This window comes from Dunckerocampus dactyliophorus, chromosome 6 (assembly GCF_027744805.1).
Source record: "Dunckerocampus dactyliophorus isolate RoL2022-P2 chromosome 6, RoL_Ddac_1.1, whole genome shotgun sequence".
NCBI lineage: Eukaryota > Metazoa > Chordata > Actinopteri > Syngnathiformes > Syngnathidae > Dunckerocampus > Dunckerocampus dactyliophorus.
The window spans coordinates 13,487,577-13,507,951 of NC_072824.1; the positions used below are offsets into that span (position 1 = coordinate 13,487,577).

Below are 20,375 nucleotides of genomic sequence, written 5' to 3' on the forward strand. Positions count from 1 at the left end.
TATGGAGCCAGGCCTGGAGGCGGGGTACGAAGGAGTCGGGTGCAGAGTGAGTTGGGTGTCACCCGAAAACGGGGACCTTGGTGGTCCATTCCTCGGCTGCAGAAGCTAGCTCTTGGTACGTGGTGGTACGTGGAATGTCACCTCTGTGGTGGGGAATGTGCCTGAGCTGGTGCACCAAACTTACACCAAACATATTCTGCCGTTAGATATTTTTTTTCATTGTTGTGTAAACTTAGGAGAGGAAAAAAGCACTTTAATTAGACACTGAAGAGTGTATATTTTGTGAAAGAGCTGTTTCCAAGGAGGATCAGATGCTTAGAAGTTTAATGCTGAGGAGGAATTATAAATTAAGTATATAGGGAAAGGGATGGAGGAAGGATGGTAATACCTCGTTGGACTGATGTAATATGAGCAATAGTCTGAGGATTTCGACCAAATGTTGCGCTACAAGTGAAACTTAACAAAGCCCACAGAGAGAAGAGGCTAACGAAGCACTTTAATCAATGACAGCTGCTCTCTCACAATGCGGAAGTAAAAGCCAACAGTTTACTGTGTTTTACTTGCCTGCCTCTCCAACGGACACCTCGACAGGATTGGAGGGTGGACTTTCCCCGATGATGTTATAGCTCGTCATCACGATTTGGTATTGCTTGAACTTCTTCAGTTCTATAAATTCACATTTGAATAGATTTCAGTGACATGCAAGCAAAGAACACTTACAGTGACACATGTATATTTGAATTTTATAAATCACACTAGAGTAGAGGCCAACATCATCACACGTGCTGGGATATAGCCGGCTTATAACGGGTCATTCTGTTATGGCTCTAATGTAGCTATTTTGTGGGATCTCTTAATGTTTCTTATACTCTATTCATTTTCATTTTAAAGAGCAAAATTGTTTTCATGTTTTACTATTAACAGAGGTTAGCTTATTTTTACACTTTGACTTTATTTTAGTTTACTTTTTCTTAGTTTTTTTAAACTTTATTTTTACACTTTGAATGTTAAACACTGCCAGTACAAATAAAGGTTTTACGTTGGCAGCAGTTTGACACTGTCACAGATTATTTCTATAACCATTATTTCTGATGGGGAAGTCCAAACAAGACTGGAAATTGACCAGCGTTCCCACGCAAATTGTGTTTGGCCTTAGAGCAGTGCTTCTCAAATAGTGCATTGTATTTCCTGACTACAGCAATACTCTGAGGACATACTGAGCGTAAAATGAAATTTTACTTGAAAATGAAATTGTTATGTTTAAAAGTCATGTGCAGTTGTCCCTGGCTATATCGCCATTGAAATATCGCTCAGTCACTCTCACAGTTTTTAAAAAAATAATTAATTAATAAATGATCGCTGTTTTGTGATTGACCATGGCCTATTATTAGTCCAAAAAATATTGAAAGACAACTTACATGTAGTATTCTGGTCACTAGGCATCAGTAATATTATGAGACATGATATTAGATTACATTACCTTTCACACTGCATGGAGACTGGCTACTGAGCCAGCAGAACCGAGCCGACATGCCATGGCTGAGAGACAGACATGCCATGGCTGAGATTGAGTGGAAAAAAAAAAAAAAATTCTCCTCTCATTCCGTGTGGGAGTGGTACATTTTTGGATTCCCTGTCCTTCTTCCCCACTCCGTTGAAGACACTTTCTTAAGTTTATAATAAGTAACTTGGAGAGGCTAACTACTTAGCTCTGTAGCTTGCTATGCTAGCAGCGGCCATCTGTTATGTTCTGCAGTGACACCATAGCCTCTGCAATGTGATGTAAACAAAGAATAATAGGAGTGTAAAAGTGACTATTGGTGTGCTATTTCATGTCGACAGGGCTCTATTGATGTAAACAGGTTTTTATGCTCTAACTACAAAAATATTCAGTTTATTAATACTGAATCCTACTTTGCGGACGTTCACTTATCGTGGTCGGGTCTGGAACCAATTAACCGCGATAAACGAGGGACGACTGTTGTGGGACATGACAGAAAATAATAGAACCAGTGCCTTAGAGGTTCAACTGTATTGAATTTACTCTAGAGGTTGTGTGCTCATCAACTCAAATCAAAATCAAGTTAAAGCCTAAAAGTCCAAAAAAGATTTATGACTTACGAGTCAACTCAAACTCCGTCAATGAGGAACTGCTGACTGTCTTGAAGGTGCTCTTAGCTTTGGAGGAGAAAGACAAATAAGGAAGTCAATCAATGCATTGAGCAATTATTTGTAATGCCATTTCACAAAAAAAGGTCTCAGTGGAAAAAGCAATAGCCTTTATGTATCAGCTCCCTTGGTAGAACGTCTGTCAGTCTTGACACTGAATCACCCATTAGACAGTGCAAATCTTTATTTTATGTGTGCACAACATGCTAGTAGCAGAGGGATATTCTCACATTGTAGTAAGTTTGGTTATGAATTATTTAGCATGCAGCCGTGATGCAAATGTTGTGTTGTGTTGCCTGTTTAACAGTGACTAAAGAAGGTGTTTACAACACAATAAGAAAGAACAAACTAACGCTAAAGAACAAAGAAAAATTATAGGAATTTACTATTTGTGCGTACATGCATATGTTCTAGCTGAATATCACTGGTTGAAGAACCAACATCTTTGGAAATGGACGTGGCATGTTCACCTACTTGTCATGAGGGCACTTGAGCTGTTTTTTCTTGCCTGGACCATTTCAGCAGACGAAGAAGTGTTTGATGGGAGTTCTCGGTAATACAGCCGATATCCAGTCAACACCCCGTTGATGCTGTCGGCACTCGGAGGCTGGGATCATGCAAAGAAATCTAAGTCATTTATCTCTTAAAAAGTACATTTTCTAGGAGTGCTGTCTGACAGGAAATTGTCGAGCTGGCAAAGGGAACTTTAAAGGGCACAGACAGAGCACTGCTGTTTGAGTGGGTAGTAAAAGATGATGAAATTACTTGTGACTTTGTTTTCATAGCCTTCTCCCTCCTGCTTTGCCATAAAGCCAGAAGGAGAGAAGACATTTCCAAAGAGGAATCAGACTGTATACACTATCTGGTCTTTTCTACTATTATTGAACATTGGTGATGCCTCACATACCCTCTTTGACCTGCTGATCTACAGTGGTGTGAAAAAGTATTTGACCCCTTTCTGAGTTCATATTTTTTTTGCATGTTTGTCACAATTCAATGTTTCAGATCATCAAACAAATTTAAATATTAGTCAATGACAACACAACTGAACACAAAAGCAGTTTTAAATGAAACTTTTAATTATTAAGGGATAAAAAATTCAAACCTACATGGCCCTGTGTGAAAAAGTGATTGCCCCCTAAAGCTAATAAGTGGTTGGGCCACCCTTAGCAGCAACAACTGCGATCAAGCATTTGCAATAACTTAGCGCTGTGGAGGACTTTTGGCCCATTCACCTTTGCAGAATTGTCGGAATTCAGCCACATTGGAAGGTTTTCCAGCATGAATCGCCTTTTTAAGGTCATGCCACAGCGTCTCAATAGGATTCAGGTCAGGACTTTGACTAGGACACTCCAAAGTCTTTAATTTGTTTTTCTTCAACCATTCAGAGGTGGACTTGCTGGCGTGTTTTGGATTATTATCCTGCTGCAGAACCCAAGTTCCTTTCTGTTTGAGGTCACCAACAGATGGCCAGACATGTTCCTTCAGGATTTTTTGGTAGACAGCAGAATTCATGATTCCATTTATCACAGCAAGTCTTACTGGGGCCCATTGCACAAAAGTGGGATCCAGACATCCAGCATACATGACTGAGCTGAGCTCAACCAACCCAAAACAAGAGTGTTGAGGCTTACTTGGTTGCACAACGCCCAAGCCAGGATGACTCAACACTAATTAATCAAGCCAGGTGAAACCAATCCTGCTTCCTTAAATATACCCCGTCTATCGATCACAGAGTCACTGATTCACCATAGCAGCGACCGTACTTTATCCCAACGGAAGAGGAAATACTCAAGGAGGCAAAAGACCAAATACAAAGGACAGGCAACACCACCACATTCATAAAATAAAGACAGAAAGCGTGGCGAAGTATTGAAGACCATCCAGGGAGCGGACATAGAGTTGGTAGACAGCTACAAATTCCTGGGTGTTCACCTTAACAGCAAGCTGGACTGGTCCGTCAACACCCACACCCTCTACAAGAAGGGCCAGAGTCGCCTCCACCTGCAGAGGAGACTGAGGTCCTTTGGTGTGTGCAGGACTCTCTTACGGACCTTTTATGACTCTGTGGTGGCCTCAGCCATCTTCTATGCTGTGGGCTGCTGGAGAGGGGGCAGCACGGACAGGGACAGGAGCAGGATCAATAGGCTGATCAGGAGAGCGAGCTCTGTCCTGGACGGTCCTCTGGACTCCGTGGAGGAAGTGGGGGAGAGAAGGATGTTGGCTAAGCTGACGTCCATCATGGACAACACCTCTCACCCGCTACATGACACTGTGGGTTCCCTTAGCAGCTCCTTCAGCAGCAGACCGTTACACCCACAGTGTAAGAAGGAGAGGTTCCGCAGGTCCTTCATACCGTCAGGCTCTACAACACCTGCACCACTTGAACCATGTGTCACTATGTATTCTTTACTTGCGTATCTTGCTTGCTGCTGTAACAAGTGAATTTCCCTGATGTGGGATAAATAAAGTACAATACAATACAATACAAGACACGATGTGCAATACTTTGTAAGTAGTGCTCAAATACACACTCACTGCTTTTTCACACCACTGTATTGCCATTACCAAAACCCAGGACCGTCTGTCCCGCTGTCTGCCTGTCCATCCTTTTAATCATCACTTCATTCCAACATTTCCTGCTTAAATAAATAATGCATCCAACACACATGAGGAGGAATTCTGCAGGGCTTTTAGCACCTCAATGAATTAATAACTTGTGTTTGGACTGTACTTAAAAAGTGGACACGTCAGAAGCATCTCTGAGGGCAGATGACGATCCGTTACCTTCCACTGTACCAGGACGGAGGTAGTTGTTGATGGCTTGACTGTGAGGATCTCAGGAGGCTCATCAGGAACTAGTACACAAACAGAGGGAGGGGGGGATTAAGGTAAATAAAATTAGTACTTGCGCCCTTAATTTACAATCCTAAAATACAATAGTTTCCTCATATAATGGCCTAGAGCAATTATTTAGTAAGGTGTTTATTATTAATTGTACAAATGCATTTTTAATTTTAATAATATTTATTATTACATAATACAGTATTTAGTATTATCTAAATATTATTACTATATATTTTAAAATAATTTGATCAAAGATTAATAATTATACTTACATAAAATAACAATGATCTCACATGCATCATAAATAATCTGGTTTCTGTCATCCCCTGAAAGGTAGATCTGAGTCACTTTCTTTGTTGTGTCTGTCCCACATGGAATAAATCCACTCAAAAAACTTTCAGTACAACTCCACTTTCTTTCTCTGCCCTCAAGTGAAGCATGCTCTCTTCTTGTCATCAGACCAATCTTTTGTTTTTTCCCCCCATCCAAAATTATTTGTGGTTCAAAATTGACATTCCCCGCTGCTTTTGTTTCGGAATGTTTGTGATGCATACTGCAGCACTTCTTCCTCTTTCAACTCCATTGTAAACTTCAGCTTGACAGAATCCATGTCTGCTCTGCATGCGGTGTGTCTACAAAGACACATGGTGGTATCAAGTCATATTAAAGATAATTACAGCCACTCAGTGGAGCCACTTAATATTTTTTCACAAGTGGTAAAAAAAAAAAGGCTTCTATTTAAGGTGTGGCATTTCTTTTTTCTGAATGCACATTGTGATTAATTGAGGTGTGAGCTGAGTAAATATGGTGTTTGTGTAATGATTTTTCTACTTTTAATTCCCATTCGTTGCCCAGCCAATGTCCGGCCTCTCACCATCCTGCAAGGTCGTGACCGCCTCCGTTTCCTTACTGAGGACACTACTTCCTACATCATTGGTGGCCAGCATCCGTAGCTTGTATGAAGTGAAGGGACTTAGCCTGCGTAAACACATGTATATGTTATATTCCTTAATAGTAATAGTAATAATGCTGCGCCTTTATATGAGTAGTAGCAGTCGCAGTAATACAACATATTTTGTTCCTCCTGAAGTACCACTGGAAAAAAAACAGGGAAAGACTTTTGACCCAATGTATAATGGATAAACATGAATTATGACCATACAGTCTTAACTGCTGTACGACCACTATATCTAATCTGTATTTCCTCCTCTATGAGACGTGACTGCATTAATATGCAAAGCATGTTAATAACAAAATAATTCACTGACAACACTTAAAGTCAGCACCATGAGAGTGCACTCATAACACAAATAGAACAGTGGCAATACAGTATTGTGCTTTGTTGGATGCTAAATCTTGACAATATCATCTTCTGCACTCTCCTGCATATGCATATTGTGGTCACAGTTTAAAATATACAGTAGGTGCTGAACAGAAGGTAATTAATCTCTAATGGGGAAGTCAGTCTTGCACTTCCCCCCTGCTGTCATACCTGCAAACTCTTTCTCCAGACAATATTGTATAATAAAGAGCCTGAGAGGCTGGAGGGAGGAATTTGACAAGCCTAAAGAGATGTACAATGATGAGACTCGACCAATAAGGAACAATACGAGGCCCTGTGGGGTTGTGGGGATTATAGGCCTGGAACTTCAAAGGCATCAAGTTTAGAGATGGACTACCAACAACGCACTGGGACAATGTTAAGGACAATACTTAAAAGCATCAATGTATCTGATTGTGGCCCGGGGACGTAAACACCCATGCTGTCTTGAGAGAAATCGAATTCATTTCTCTAGGTTGTCTTTTACATGTGGTACTACTGTAGTTGGTACAGCAAAGTGTACTAAATTCCACAACTTTTCCCAAAGAAAACACCCATAAAATCTGCAAACCTGAATAACTTTGAGACTGATTTTGAAGATATTATGTACCTGTCAATGGTCCATGCAGTCAGGTTGTGCGGGAGGTCCGCCGTATGGGTGGTCCAGTCCCCGCTGGGCAGCTTCTTGATCTGCACAGTAAAGTACCTCAGGGGGGAGGAACCTGAACTGCCAGTCACCCACTGGAGGCGGAGCTGCCGTGCTTCCACCCCATCCTGGGGAACAGACAACTTCTTCGGTGGTTGGGGACGCTCTACACGGAAAAAGAAGAAGGTAGAGGGAGATACATGCAAGAGAAATGCAATTAATTTTCTGCTAATTTTTCTACCTTTTTGAATATATACTGCATCAGTGCATCAAATATGCAGACTGAAATATTACAATCACAGAATCACTCTTGATACTATAATATCACAACAATGGTACAGGACGAGCAAGCAGCAATTCATATATGCGGAAAAAAAAGATGCATCACAATGCCTTTGTTATAAACGCTTTTATAAATTTATACTTCTAGAAAACAACCTAAATGCACCAATAATAAATACAATTCCATATCGACGCAAATATAAGACAACTCAGAATGTAAGTTGACAATTATTTGACCATTTAATAGTGATCGACCGATATGGGTTTTTCAGGACCGATACCAATTATGGTAATGGTTTAATTTAATTTGAACATGCATGCAAGTTACAGTGGAATACATCAGATAATTCAATTCACAGTTCCACATGTCCAAAAGGAGTAGGAAGAAGCAAAGCTTTTTTAATCCACATTCCAAATCTTGTGCAGTGCATTTACTCACCTCCTGTATTCCACATGTGATTTTTTTAATACATAGAAGAATGATAAAGTAATGTAACAATATGATGATGTAATTATCAAAAAAAATTCACAATAAATATAATAATCAGTATAATAATAAATAAATCATAATAGAGACAAGCATAACAAAGCAAGTTCAAGACTCTTCTTCCTTATATTTTGCAAACATCAACTGCTTGTATTGTTTTTGGAATGCTTTGTTTGAGTTCTTTACTCAGTCTGTTCCATAATTTAATTCCACACACTGAACTGCTGTGGGTTTTTAGCGTTATTCTCGCATATAAGTGTTTCAAGTTTAGTTTTTCCCTAAGATCATATTTTTCCTCTCTTGTAGAAAAGTATTGTATGACATTTTTGGGTAGCAGGTTATTCTTAGCAGTATTTTAGCAGTGTGAAAATTTACTAAATCAGCGAAATTTAATGTTTGTTTGTTATTTCTTTTTAAAATAATGGATTTGTATGTTTTCTATACGCGGCATTTTGAATTATCCTCATTGATCTTTTTTGCAGTACATTTAGTGAGTAACGATTGCTTTTGTAGTTATTACCCCATATCTCCACACAATAAGTTAGATATGGTAATACCAGAGAACAGTAAAAAGTGTGGAGTTCCAAATTCAGGAATATGCAGCTGGTGGGATTTTGATGAAAGTGTAAAATTGGTACTTTGGTCTGAATTAGTATTTGTTTGGGAGATTTACTGGGAATAGTCATTGCAGTTCCTGACTGTGAAATGTATGTTTTAACCCTCATCTTGAACTAAGGGATGATACATCAACATTGTTCACGTCATACAAAAAAAGGGAGTGGTAAGTCTAACTGAGATATAACATAACAATCTACTTATGAATTATGGACAGAAGGTTGTAACGTTTTCAATTCTGAAATGATTTACACAGTAAGTCTGCATAAAGGCCTTGAATTACAAGACGTGCAGACATATACAGTTTATTTCCATCATTGGCACAACATTGTGACGGTTACGTGCGTAGTGATGAAATGAAACACGACGTAACAGCTGCAGCCTCAAAAACGAGGCTGTGCAACAGGTCGCCATTGAGTGCATTTGTCTTCATCACTGCTATTCTAATAGAAAACAAGATGGCTGAGGGGATCTTTGAACGTTAGCGTCAAAAGTAGCTGATTACACAATGCATTATTGATTCACTCTGAGGTGTAATACACAAACATAGACCCACAAGTTTGCTTTCTACCTTTAGAAGGAATTAAAACAAATCTGGTTGGTTTCCATTGTCACTATTGATCCGCATTTTTCTAAAATTGAAGGTTTGATAACTTTGGGACCGCTAAAGTTGAATGCCAATGAGATCACGCAATTCAAGCAACTTGAGCACAATTTTGATTAATAATATGCATCAAAAGCCATAAAAAACATAGGACATCGCTCATGTAAGCTTCACAGGGTATGTGTTTTGCTTTTTCTGTGGCTTTGTGTGACACTATTTCAAAGAAAGAGCTGAGGGGTGCTAAAAGATGAAGAAAAGAGAAAGAAGAAGAGCAGACATCGCAAGTTACATAAGCAGTATGACTCCAGCATCATAATATGTGTCATCACTTCTAAAATGTTTTCACAGTTTAATATTAACAGTGCCCAACTTCTTTTTACATTTGTGTAACACATTAAAAATGCTAAAGAAATGAGGTACAGATGAAAAATAGAATGTTACAATGGTTAACTTATTTTTACACTTGTGTGAAAGTTAATGATGGTTTAAAGTATTACTTAAAATGAAATATCAACAAATCCCCATCAAGCAGTGTCTGTTCTGATAATAACCTCATATTTGTGAGACAGGCTGTTGGCCTTTAGCATTAACTTGACTGTTTACCAAGCAAGAGAAAGGACATGAGGGAAGAGGAAACGACTGGGAAGGGTGAGAAACTAGGAAATGATGAGTGCAATAAGGCAGAACATCATCACGAATGAGAAATATTTTCTATTAACATTTATGTTGGCCATTGTTCTTTTTTTGTATCCCTCACAGCTCCATAAGCATTTCTCTCTTGTGGAGAGGGAGTCATTCTTTATAACACATCTTTTGTCACTCACACGAGTGCAATCAAAGAGCCAGTTTCGTTTTCAAGGGATTAATTTGGCCTATTTGCCATCATTGAAAAGAAATCTCAATGAAGCTATTGTGCCTATCTTGCAGTGAGAGTGGACCATTATGCCAGTGAAGTGGAACAAAGAGCCAATGAATGGTGGTCCTGAGAAAACCAGATAGTGATGCTGCGTGTTTTATGATATCTGATCCAATTAAAATGTACGAGAGAGACCGATAGCTCTGGACATCTGACATCACTTAAGTGTTGCCTGTTTAGATATTAGAATTTTCAGGCATTTCAATGACCACAAAGTCTGGACTGAATTCAAGTAGTGCCGTTCCATATGGGTCTCGTGTCCACATTTGGGTATTGCCAAATTATTGGTGTGAAAAAGTGTTTGCCCCCTTCCTGCTTTCTTTTTTTTTTTTTTTTTTGCATGTTTGTGACACTTACATGTTTGAGATCGTCAAACTAATTAAAATATTAGTCAATGGCAACACAACTGAACACAAAATGCATTTTTTAAATTAAAGTTATTATTAAGCAAGAAAAACATTCAAACCTCCATGGCCCTGAGTGGAAAAAGTGATTGTCCCCTAAACCGAATAGCTGGTTGGGCCACCCTTAACAACAACAACTGCAATCAAGTGTTTGCGATAACTTGCAGTGAGTCTCTTACAGCGCTGTGGAGGAATTTTGGCCCACTCATCTCTGCGGAATTGTTGTACTTGAGCCACATTAGAGGGTTTTTCAGCATGAACCGTGTTTTTAAGGTCATGCCACAGCATCTCAATAGGATTCAGGTCAGGACTTTGACTAGGCCACTCCCAAGTCGTCATTTTGTTTTTCTTCAGCCATTCAGAGGTGGACTTGCTGATGTGTTTTGGATTATTGTCCTGCTGCAGAACCCAAATTCATTTCAGCTTGAGGTCACCAACAGATGGCTGGACATTCTCCTTCAGGATTTTTTGGTAGACAGCATGGTTCATGGTTCCATTTATCACAGAAAGTCTACCAGGTCCTGAAGCAGCAAAACAGCCCCACACCATCATACTACCACCACCATATTTTACGGTCGGTTTGATGTTCTTTTTCTGAAATGCGGAGTTACTTTCGCGCCAGATGTAATGGGACACACACCTTCCAAAAAGTTCAACCTTTATCTGGTCAGACCACAGAGTATTTTCCCAAAGGTCTTGGGGATCATCAAGATGCTTTCTGGCAATATTGAGACAAACCTTAATGTTCTTTTTGTTCAGCAATGGTTTTCATCTTGGAACTCTGCCATGCAGGCCGTTTTTGCCCAGTGTCTTTCTTATGGTGGAGTCATGAACACTGACCTTAACTGAGGCAAGTGAGGCCTGCAGTTTTTGGATATTGTTGTGGGGTCTTTTGTGGCCTCTTGGATGAGTTGTTGCTGCGCTCTTGGGGTCATTTTGGTTGGCCGGCCACTCCTGGGAAGGTTCACCACTGTTCCATGTTTTTGCCATTTTGCATGCATTTTGAATCTGCATTGTCCCGTAATTCGCTGTGGCAAAACGTGTCATTTAAATAGCACGCCTGAAGAGGTTGAAGACTTACGCACTGTTTACACACTTGGCAAAGAATTTGTGACCAAAAATTGTACACTGTGACATGAAATGCCACCCTCCCGCCAATGTCCCATCTAATTTTTCAAGTGTCTGAGCATACATACAAACGACCTGAGCATTCCTTGGACCTCTATGAGCACCATCAGACATGCATATCTGTAGTAGCACACCCATCCAAAACCTGAGATTCCTCAGACGTGCAGCTTAGAGGGAACATTGGCTCCTGCACAACTTATTTACACCTTCGTCAATTACTCTTTACGTCTACAGCATGACATAGTACGCAGGATACGCATTGACCAGTAGCCACCTGCTACTGGTCAAGCATGTAGCAGTATAAATATGAAGTTATTACAAGGCAAAATACATGAAAATATAGACCAGTCAGCTTGCGTTCGTATCTCTGAATGTTCGCAAGTCGGATGTTCTTAAGTTGGGGACCTAGTGTACTGTATATTGATGTTTTCTGCATTACTACATTATATGGTGTGTAGTAGCTTGTAAATAGGTTGTCAGTTCCAGGAGATTGAGCCCTTTATGACAGCTTTTACCCACAGGCCATCAGACTTCTCAACGAAGCACTCACACACGCAGCACGCAACACACGCACACACTCATAGAACTTTATTTATTTATTTATTTGTATTATTTATCTGTATTAATGTCTCTTCTGTTGTTGTTGCTTAATTTATTGGTACATATGTTTCTTATGTTCTTATTCTTTTTCTTGTGTTTTCTTTCTTTTCTTGGGAGAATGAACAGAATAAGAATTTCATTGCATAGTATAACTACCTGTTTTACTATGCATATGACAATAAAACTCTCTTGAATCTGTTAGTTAGCAGGCCACTTCCTGTTTCATGGAGGATGACAAACTGATGGCGGTGTGGTGCCTCTTTATCCAGATCCTCACCATGTTTGACCGTGTTAAAATTATTGCTGTGAAAAAGTTCATTAAACAAATAAAATTAGTGGTGACCTAAGACTTTTGCACCATTCTGTATATAAGTGTTTTCAGTGAAGACGTTGTTTAAGCTTTGCATCACATCTTAGTTCTTCCTCAGGGTAATGGAGTTTGAAGCAGCTACTGTTAGTACAAGTAAAAAAAAAGGCCTTGTTATGGTCTGGATAGTGTTTAAATTTGCTGACACTACAATATGCTAACTCAAGTGGATATTGCAGTAGGAATCTTTCTGCATTTGGTTTTGACTACATTTAAATAAGTCTCTGCTGCAACACTGAAGCTGGGTGCGGTGTTAAGTTTACCTCTGCGTTCTGTAGTGACAACCAGGGCTACATGTTCTTGGCCCCAGCCTATAGCGGTGCGTGCCATGAGTCGGAACAGGTAGCTCTGCTCCGGGGTGAGACCGGTGACAGTAAACTGGCGCCCGTTGGAGCCAACCTCCACTGTTGTCCACTGTTGACTGTCTCTCTGCTCCAGGCGGTAGGAGATCTGGTAACCTAATGAGCCACAGGAGAAGAGCGATATTTTAAACTGTTACAATGATACAATCTTTATTCACAATGCAATGCAATGCAGTCAATTTTTTAAGTAATGTATTGTAGGTAAATGTAAGAAATAGGTTAGCTGCTATAAAATATAAAAACAGGAAAACACTTTGCCTTAAGTCCAGCAATGAATATGAGTCTGCTAACTGCAGGTAACTTTCAGTGCTTCTTTTCAGAGGTTCTTGTACATATGTGGTATACAGTGAATCCAGAAAGTATTCACAGTGCTTAACTTATTCCACATTTTCTAATGTGACACCCTTATTCCAAAATGGAATACATGTATTTTTCCCTTAAAATTCTACACACTTCATAATGAAAACATGCATTTTTCAAAAATGTTTTCAAATGTATTAAAAAACAACAGCTAAGAAATCACATGAATATTATACAGACCAAGCATTCTTTCCTTTTGGTTCTTGTCTGTTCAGTGAACCGTGTTCTTGAAAATGTAGTCTGTCTACTACATAGAGGAGATGTAAAAATCTTAATTGTGACATGTAACAAGGGCGCAGCACAAAGCACCACTTAGATTCTGACATTCTCATATACACATACAACTTCTTCCCCTTGGCTGGGAATCACTGTGTACATGTTCTGTGTGCGTCTCCATGTCTCCTGTGCAGCAGGCCATGTAATAACGCTAGCACCCTTGTACACACACACACACACACACACACACACACACACACACACACACACACTCACACAGCTCAGCCTTTACCCAGTTTTCCACAGAACACACACAAGGACCTTGCATGTACTGTACTTGCTCTTTGACAAATGAAACTGTGAGATATGTAGGATACCACAGCATATCATAGCAACCCCCAGATACCATGTAAATATTCTTCCTGGGGCTTGCGGTAAGTATGAGGATGACATCACAGCAATTTGACTGGATGGTCACTCAGTGCTAAAATCTTTTGCTAATGCGATGACATCCTTACATCACACCACTGCTTCTCCATTCATTATTTGGCCTTTGAGTGAGAAAAATACCCAAAAGTACCAAACAAAGAGCACAGTTTGTTATGTAATGGCACTGTTATTAAGCATGATCAAAACCAGTGGAAGAAAAAAACAATTGTAAGGCTTGTCTGTGAGCATTCAGACCATTATAATACATAACATTTTGTTTCAAATCCTACTAAATTCCTGTGAACAGGCACAGTGCAGAGGTGAGTGATTCACATGGAAAACTGCTGTGATCTGCCAACAGGCACCTAATCTGTTTGTGATAATTTTATCAGATAGTCCGATTGTTTTCTCATGTAAACCCGGAGTGTAGATTATTGGATAACAGCAAGATGCCAAATCCTTGGGCATCAAAACAATCGGTTCTGAGCTCGGTGTTATGTACGAAATATCTCAGGGACATCCACGCTCTGAAATACACAGGGATTAATCTCCATTACAAAAGGGGACTGTGTCATTTTCGTAAAAAGCCCCTCTCGTTTTTGCCACAGGAAAGATGTAACATGTAAATATTTCATACAGCCCCCTGGCTTCTGGCAAAATGTGTGTCTATGGCGATGCTAGCGGCTCAGCGTGCTTGGCTGAGCTTGTATAGTTCATGAAATACTCATAGCCACAACTACTTAACAAGCTCAGATGCTTGTGCGGATATTTTTAACATCTTTCCACGTAGTACTTCAAAGGACACACAAATGTACTATGTATTGCAGCAGACACAGACTCATACCTTATCGCATAATAACTCCACCACAAAAAACACCAAGTTTAGAAATGTGAGAGTAGAGCAGTTAAGGGATATCAAAAGAGTTCCATTATTAACCATCATAGCTTTTACATTTTTTAAATCATCATTATAGTTTAATATTTGTAAGCACTATACAGATTAGGAGAGCCCACTGCCTCAGTGCCCTTACGGTTTGAAAAATTGTGCATGTTTTGACAGGTTTACTGTAATAAATGTGTTAAGAAGCACTTTTGGTAGGTTATAAGCTGAGCGTGAGGGAGTGGGCAAATGTCTCCTGCTCTTTTTTATGTGGGTTGTGCCTTGTAATTGAATTGAATTTCTTTTATTTAATTGCTGCACTGAAAACTGACATTGGCAACAAAATGTAATAACTTGCAGTGTGCTAGGATAAATGTGTTTAGGTATGATATATCTGATTAAATCATTGTTGCAAATATATGGTCCATTTTATATACGTTAATTACCGTACTCAACATTCATCTAAAATGAAAAATGATCATCCATCCATCCATCCATCCTCTTCTGCTTATCTGAGGTCATGTCACTGGGACAGCAGCCTAAGCAGTGAAGCCCTCCAGGTTCCCTTCTTAAAAAGGAAGACCACCACCCCGGTTATCATGTCAGACATGCCGTGGCTGACTCCATGCAGTGCTAAAGGGATAGTTCGTGACTTGGTCCTGCGAGTCCACTTTTGGTCGGATTTGCGTAACGAGGAACGTAGTTCCGGTTAGTTGCTGGGTCATTTACAGGTAAGTACAGAGTTTGGCTTCTCAAAATAATATGCGTTCAATACATTTGCATCACAAAAATGCCTCCTCAAAAAAAACAGACGTCAAAAATCTCTCTGTGTTATATTTGACTCCTGCCGTCTCCTGCGCACTGTCGTCTCTACATGTGCATGTGAGGAAGATGCTCACATCTTCCTCAGCGACGGAGCACTGCAGCCATCTTGTTTACGTGCATGTTCTGCAGCAGAAGAAGATGCGAGCGTTTTCATCACATACACCAGAATGGAGAGGCGACAGTGTGCAGTGATACGGTGCGAGACAAATATAACGACGAGCGATTTGTGAGGTCTGATTTTTTCGAGGTGGCAATTTTATGATGCAAATGTATTAAACGCATATTGTTTAGAGAAGCCAAACTCTGTACTTAAATGACCCAGCAACTGAGCGGAACTACATTCCTCGTCATGGAAATCCGACCAGAACTGGACTCGCGGGACCAAGTGGGGGGTAAGTCGCTGCTGATGTAGTACACTGCTGATGCAGATGTTATACAACTTCATGTCAAAAAATATGAACTATACCTTTAAGGTAATCTGAGGTCATGTCTCAGCAATGTAACATTACTGACGCCTAGTAATGAAAATACTACATGACTTGTCTTTCAATATTATTTTGACTAATAGGCCATAGTCAACCATGAAACAGCGATCATTTATTAATAATTAATTTTTGAAAAACCGTGATAGAGCGAGGGAGCGATGTTCAAACCGCAATGTAGTGAGGAATGACTATATTCCACATTTGTCATGTTGGAATTCCATCCCTGTCTTATATTTGTTAACAATTCTATCAAATTTAATCAATTGTTGATTAATCAGCATTGCATCAACAGTAAATAATTGCTGGAGCTGTGCCAGTGTTTTCTATATTCTAACACCATCTTTTGAGCTTGCAATGCATAGTGGTGTTCCTTACAATATGTTGTGTAGTACAGTACTATGATGTAGTGAGTATTTGGCCCCTGAATGTTAAAGGGCACATGGTTGTGTTACTAATAAAAACCTCTCCTCCTGCCATATTAAATGTGCACTTTGGAGGGACCTTGTCTGTGATACAATTACACACACGCCTCATCTGCTCTTTCTGATTCATTCTGCAGGCTGCAATTTTACAAGGAAGTGGTATGCGTATAAGAAGGGGCCCTTAGATTGTTTGTGTAACAGGGGAGCTAAACACAATGAATTTCGACTTCCCTTCTTAAATTTCCAGATTTATTTTATAGATAGATGCAACTGCCTGAGGCAGGCAAAGTTTCATCTATATCAATTTGCACTTGTTGCACAGCTGTACAATGATGCTGATGTGAATTTTATTTGTTCTATGTTTTGTTAATCAAGATATTTATTTTCAAATCACTTGTCTTAATAAAGCCCCGTTTTTAACCAACACCTTTTTGTGTGCAAAACAAAAGTGTGTTTATAAAAATGCTGTGAGTTATTAATTTATGTAGCTCATGTGTCTATCGACACATAAAACATGTATTTCAGTGGTAAAGTTTTATAAGAAATGACGCTGGAATAATACAGCAGCGACATTCAATTTGACAATAAATGATCAATTATAAATCTCATTTGGAGAAGCATGTATGTCAATTTCAACCATATAAAGAAATATATTTCATTTATTAAGTTATTATTATTGAATTTATTATCCAGTCACATATCTTTAATCATTTATTTATTTTAATTTATTGTATTTTCTATTTATGCCTAATTGTTTATTTCTCTTAATTCACGTTTATTCACTTATTTACAGTCATCCCTCGACACCTGGCAGTTAAAAATGTCTTTTTAAAAATACATGAATTAATAAATCATGCTGTCGGGCCTTTTTTGCCCATGACACTCCAGAGGCAGCTGCCAGCTACCGGCAGGCCAAGCAGTCTGCAGCTCTGGCAGTTGCTGAGGCAAAAACTTCGGCAGGACTTTGGAGAAGCCATGGAGAACGACTTCCGGACGGCTTCAATGAGATTCTGGACCACCATTCGCCCTCTCAGGAGGGGGAAGCAGTGCATGGTGAACACCGTGCATGGTGAGGATGGTGTTCTGTTGACCTTGACTTGAGATGTTGTGGACCAGTGGAAGGAATAATTTGAAGACCTCCTCAATCTCACCAACACGTCTTCCAACGAGGAAGCAGTCCCTGGGGACTTTGCTGTGGGTTCTCATATCTCTGGGTGAGGTTGGCAAGGTGGTAAAAAAAAAAACTCCTCGGTAGCAGGGCCCCGGGGGTGGATGAGATCCGCCCGGAGTTCCTTAAGGCCCTGGATGCTGTGAGCGTGTCTTGGTTGACACGACTCTGCTTCTGGATTGGCAGACCAGGGTGGTGGTCCTGCTTTTCAAGAAGTGGGACTGGAGTATGTCTTCCAACTATTGTGGGATCACACTTCTCAGCATTCCTTTTAAGGTCTATTCAGGGGTTCTGGAGAGGAGGATCCGCTGGATAGTTGAATCTCACATTCAGGAAGAGTAGTGTGGTTGTCGTCCTGGTCTTGGAACTGTGGACCAGGTCTATACTCTCGGCAGGGCCCTTGAGGGTTCATGGGAGTTTGCCCGACCAGTCTACATGTGCTTTGTGAACTTGGAGAAGGCATTCGACTGTGTTCCTTGAGGAATTCTGTGGGGAGCACTCTGGGAATATGGGGTATCGGACCAGCTAATTCAGGCTGTTTGTTCCCTGCATGACCGGTGTCAGAGTTTGGTTCGCATTTCCGGCAATAAGTCGGACACGCTTACAGTGAGGGTTGGACTCTGCCAGGGCTGCCCTTTGTCACCGATTCTGTTCATTACTTTGATGGACAAAATTTCTAGGCGCAGCCAGGGCATTGAGGGGTTCGGTGGCCGCAAGGTTGGGACTATGCTTGTTGCAGATGATGTGGTCCTGTTGGCTTCATCGAGCCATGACGTCCAACTCTCATGGGATCGGTTTGCAACTGAGTGTGAGGCGGTTGGGATGAGAATCAGCACCTCCAAGTCCGAGTCCATGGTTCTCGCACGGAAAAGGGTGGAGTGGCATCTCCGGGTCGGGGATGAGATCCTGCCCCAAGTGGAGGAATTTAGGTACCTCGGGGTTTTGTTCATGAATGAGGAAAGGCTGGAACGCAAAATGGACAGGAGGATTGGTGGGGCGTGTGCAGTGATGGGGACTCTTCATCGGTCTGTTTTGGTGAAGAACGAGCTGAGTCAAAAGGCAAATGTCTCAATTTATCGTTCTATCTACCTTCCAAACCTCAACTACAGTCATGAACTTTGGGTAGTGACCAAAAGGACAAAATTGCGAGTACAAGCAGTCAAAATGAGTTTTCTCTGTAGGGTGGCTGGGCTCTCCCTTAGGGATAGGGTGAGAAGCACTGTCATCTAGGAGAAACTCAAAGTAGAACTGCTGTTCCTCCGCATTTAGAGGAGCCAGATGAGGTGGCTCGAGCATCTGGTCAAGATGCCTCCAGGACGCCTCCCCGAGGAGGTGTTCAGGGCACGTCCGACCGGTAGGAGGCCTCAAGGAAGACCCAGGACACGTTGGAGATACTATGCCTCTCAACTGACCTGGACTGGCCTCTGGACTGCCGGGAGGAGCTGGACTAAGTAGCTGGGGAGAGGGAAGTCTGGGCTTCCCTGCTTAGGCTGCTTCCCCCGTGACCCGATATCGGATAAGCGGAAGAAGATGGATGGATGGATGGAATAAATCATGCTGTTTCGACGTTGAATACAGCTTATTATTAGTCAAAAAATATGCACATTGAAGCTAATTTTACTTATTTTTTAAATTAAAAAACATAAAAATGGCAAATATTTATTCAAATTAAGCATTTGAAAGTATAAAAAAGGCTAAATTAACTTAACAAATAGAAGGCATTCAGAAAACGTATTCAAAGACATATCTCATATCTCAATCCCCAATGTCACTTCCTGTCCGCCTGCCACTCAGCTCCCCTAGGGAACACATTTATAGCAACACATAGTTATCTATTTGTTAAATGGCTTATTTACTGTTATTATGTGTACTATATTGAGTAATATGAATGTAAATGTGACTGCAGGGGCTTCATTTCATGTCTAGATCGCCCTGATAATGTTAAAAAACATATTTAGAAGGTCAGGTTTTCTACACTCTAACTACGAAACTATTTGATTAATAAATAAGGAATCCTACTTCGCAGAAATTCACTTATCACAGGTTTAATATTAATAATAATAATAATAATAATAATAATAATAATAATAATAGATTAGATTTTATATAGCGCTTTTCAAGGTACCCAAAGCGCTTCACAGTGAAGTGAACCCATTATTCATTCACTCAGTCATTCAGTCACACACTGGTGTTGGTGGTTATCTACATCTGTATCCACAGCTGCCCTGGGGTAGACTGATCTAAACTTGGCTGCCACTTCGTGCCTACAGCCTCTCCGATAACCACCAAAAAGTCATTCACATTCATACACCAGGGTGAACAGCACTGGAGGAAAGGTAGTTGAAGTGCCTTACCCAAGGACACAACAATAGTGACTGGGTGGAGGGAGCTCGGCTCGAACCACCAACCTTCCAGTTTCTGGATGACCTGCTCTACCTCCTGAGGCACTGCCGCCCCAAGGGTGTTCATAACACTTGTTTCTTCTTTCTGTTTCACTATCCTTCATTACTGCATGAGCTGTATTGATTATAACATATTCTCTATTCTTTTCTCTCCCTTTTAGAAAATGGTGACACAGGAAGTGAATAAACTCCTACGCTATTGTCAGTGTGAACATGTTAAACACAGGATACTAACAAATTGCTGAGACATGGAGAAGGGGTGGGATTAAATAAATCTACTTCTTCCTTCTCCTTTTCAGTGAATGTTGAATTGTTTCTCTGGAAACATGTGTTGTTCCTCAATGTAACTTGATAAGCATGCCTGAAATAAACCATGACCACATTTTAATAAAGCATATCAGACAGCAAGAGAATACTGTAGTTTTTCCTGGTATATACAG

The 20,375-nt window shown here is 40.4% G+C and overlaps 1 protein-coding gene across 3 annotated transcripts in view; it reads right to left on the reverse strand.

Annotated features, from left to right (window-relative positions):
* sdk1b (sidekick cell adhesion molecule 1b) overlaps positions 1-20,375 on the reverse strand; it is a 369,858-nt gene that overhangs the window by 14,395 nt on the left and 335,088 nt on the right. For all 3 annotated transcript variants that reach the window (XM_054779326.1, XM_054779325.1, XM_054779324.1), the window contains 7 exons: positions 12,650-12,844; positions 6,948-7,149; positions 5,891-5,994; positions 4,957-5,027; positions 2,644-2,776; positions 2,122-2,178; positions 565-666 (listed from right to left, as the gene is read on the reverse strand). In XM_054779326.1, the coding sequence (XP_054635301.1) occupies positions 565-666; positions 2,122-2,178; positions 2,644-2,776; positions 4,957-5,027; positions 5,891-5,994; positions 6,948-7,149; positions 12,650-12,844 (864 nt within the window). The remainder of the gene's footprint in view (positions 1-564; positions 667-2,121; positions 2,179-2,643; positions 2,777-4,956; positions 5,028-5,890; positions 5,995-6,947; positions 7,150-12,649; positions 12,845-20,375) is intronic.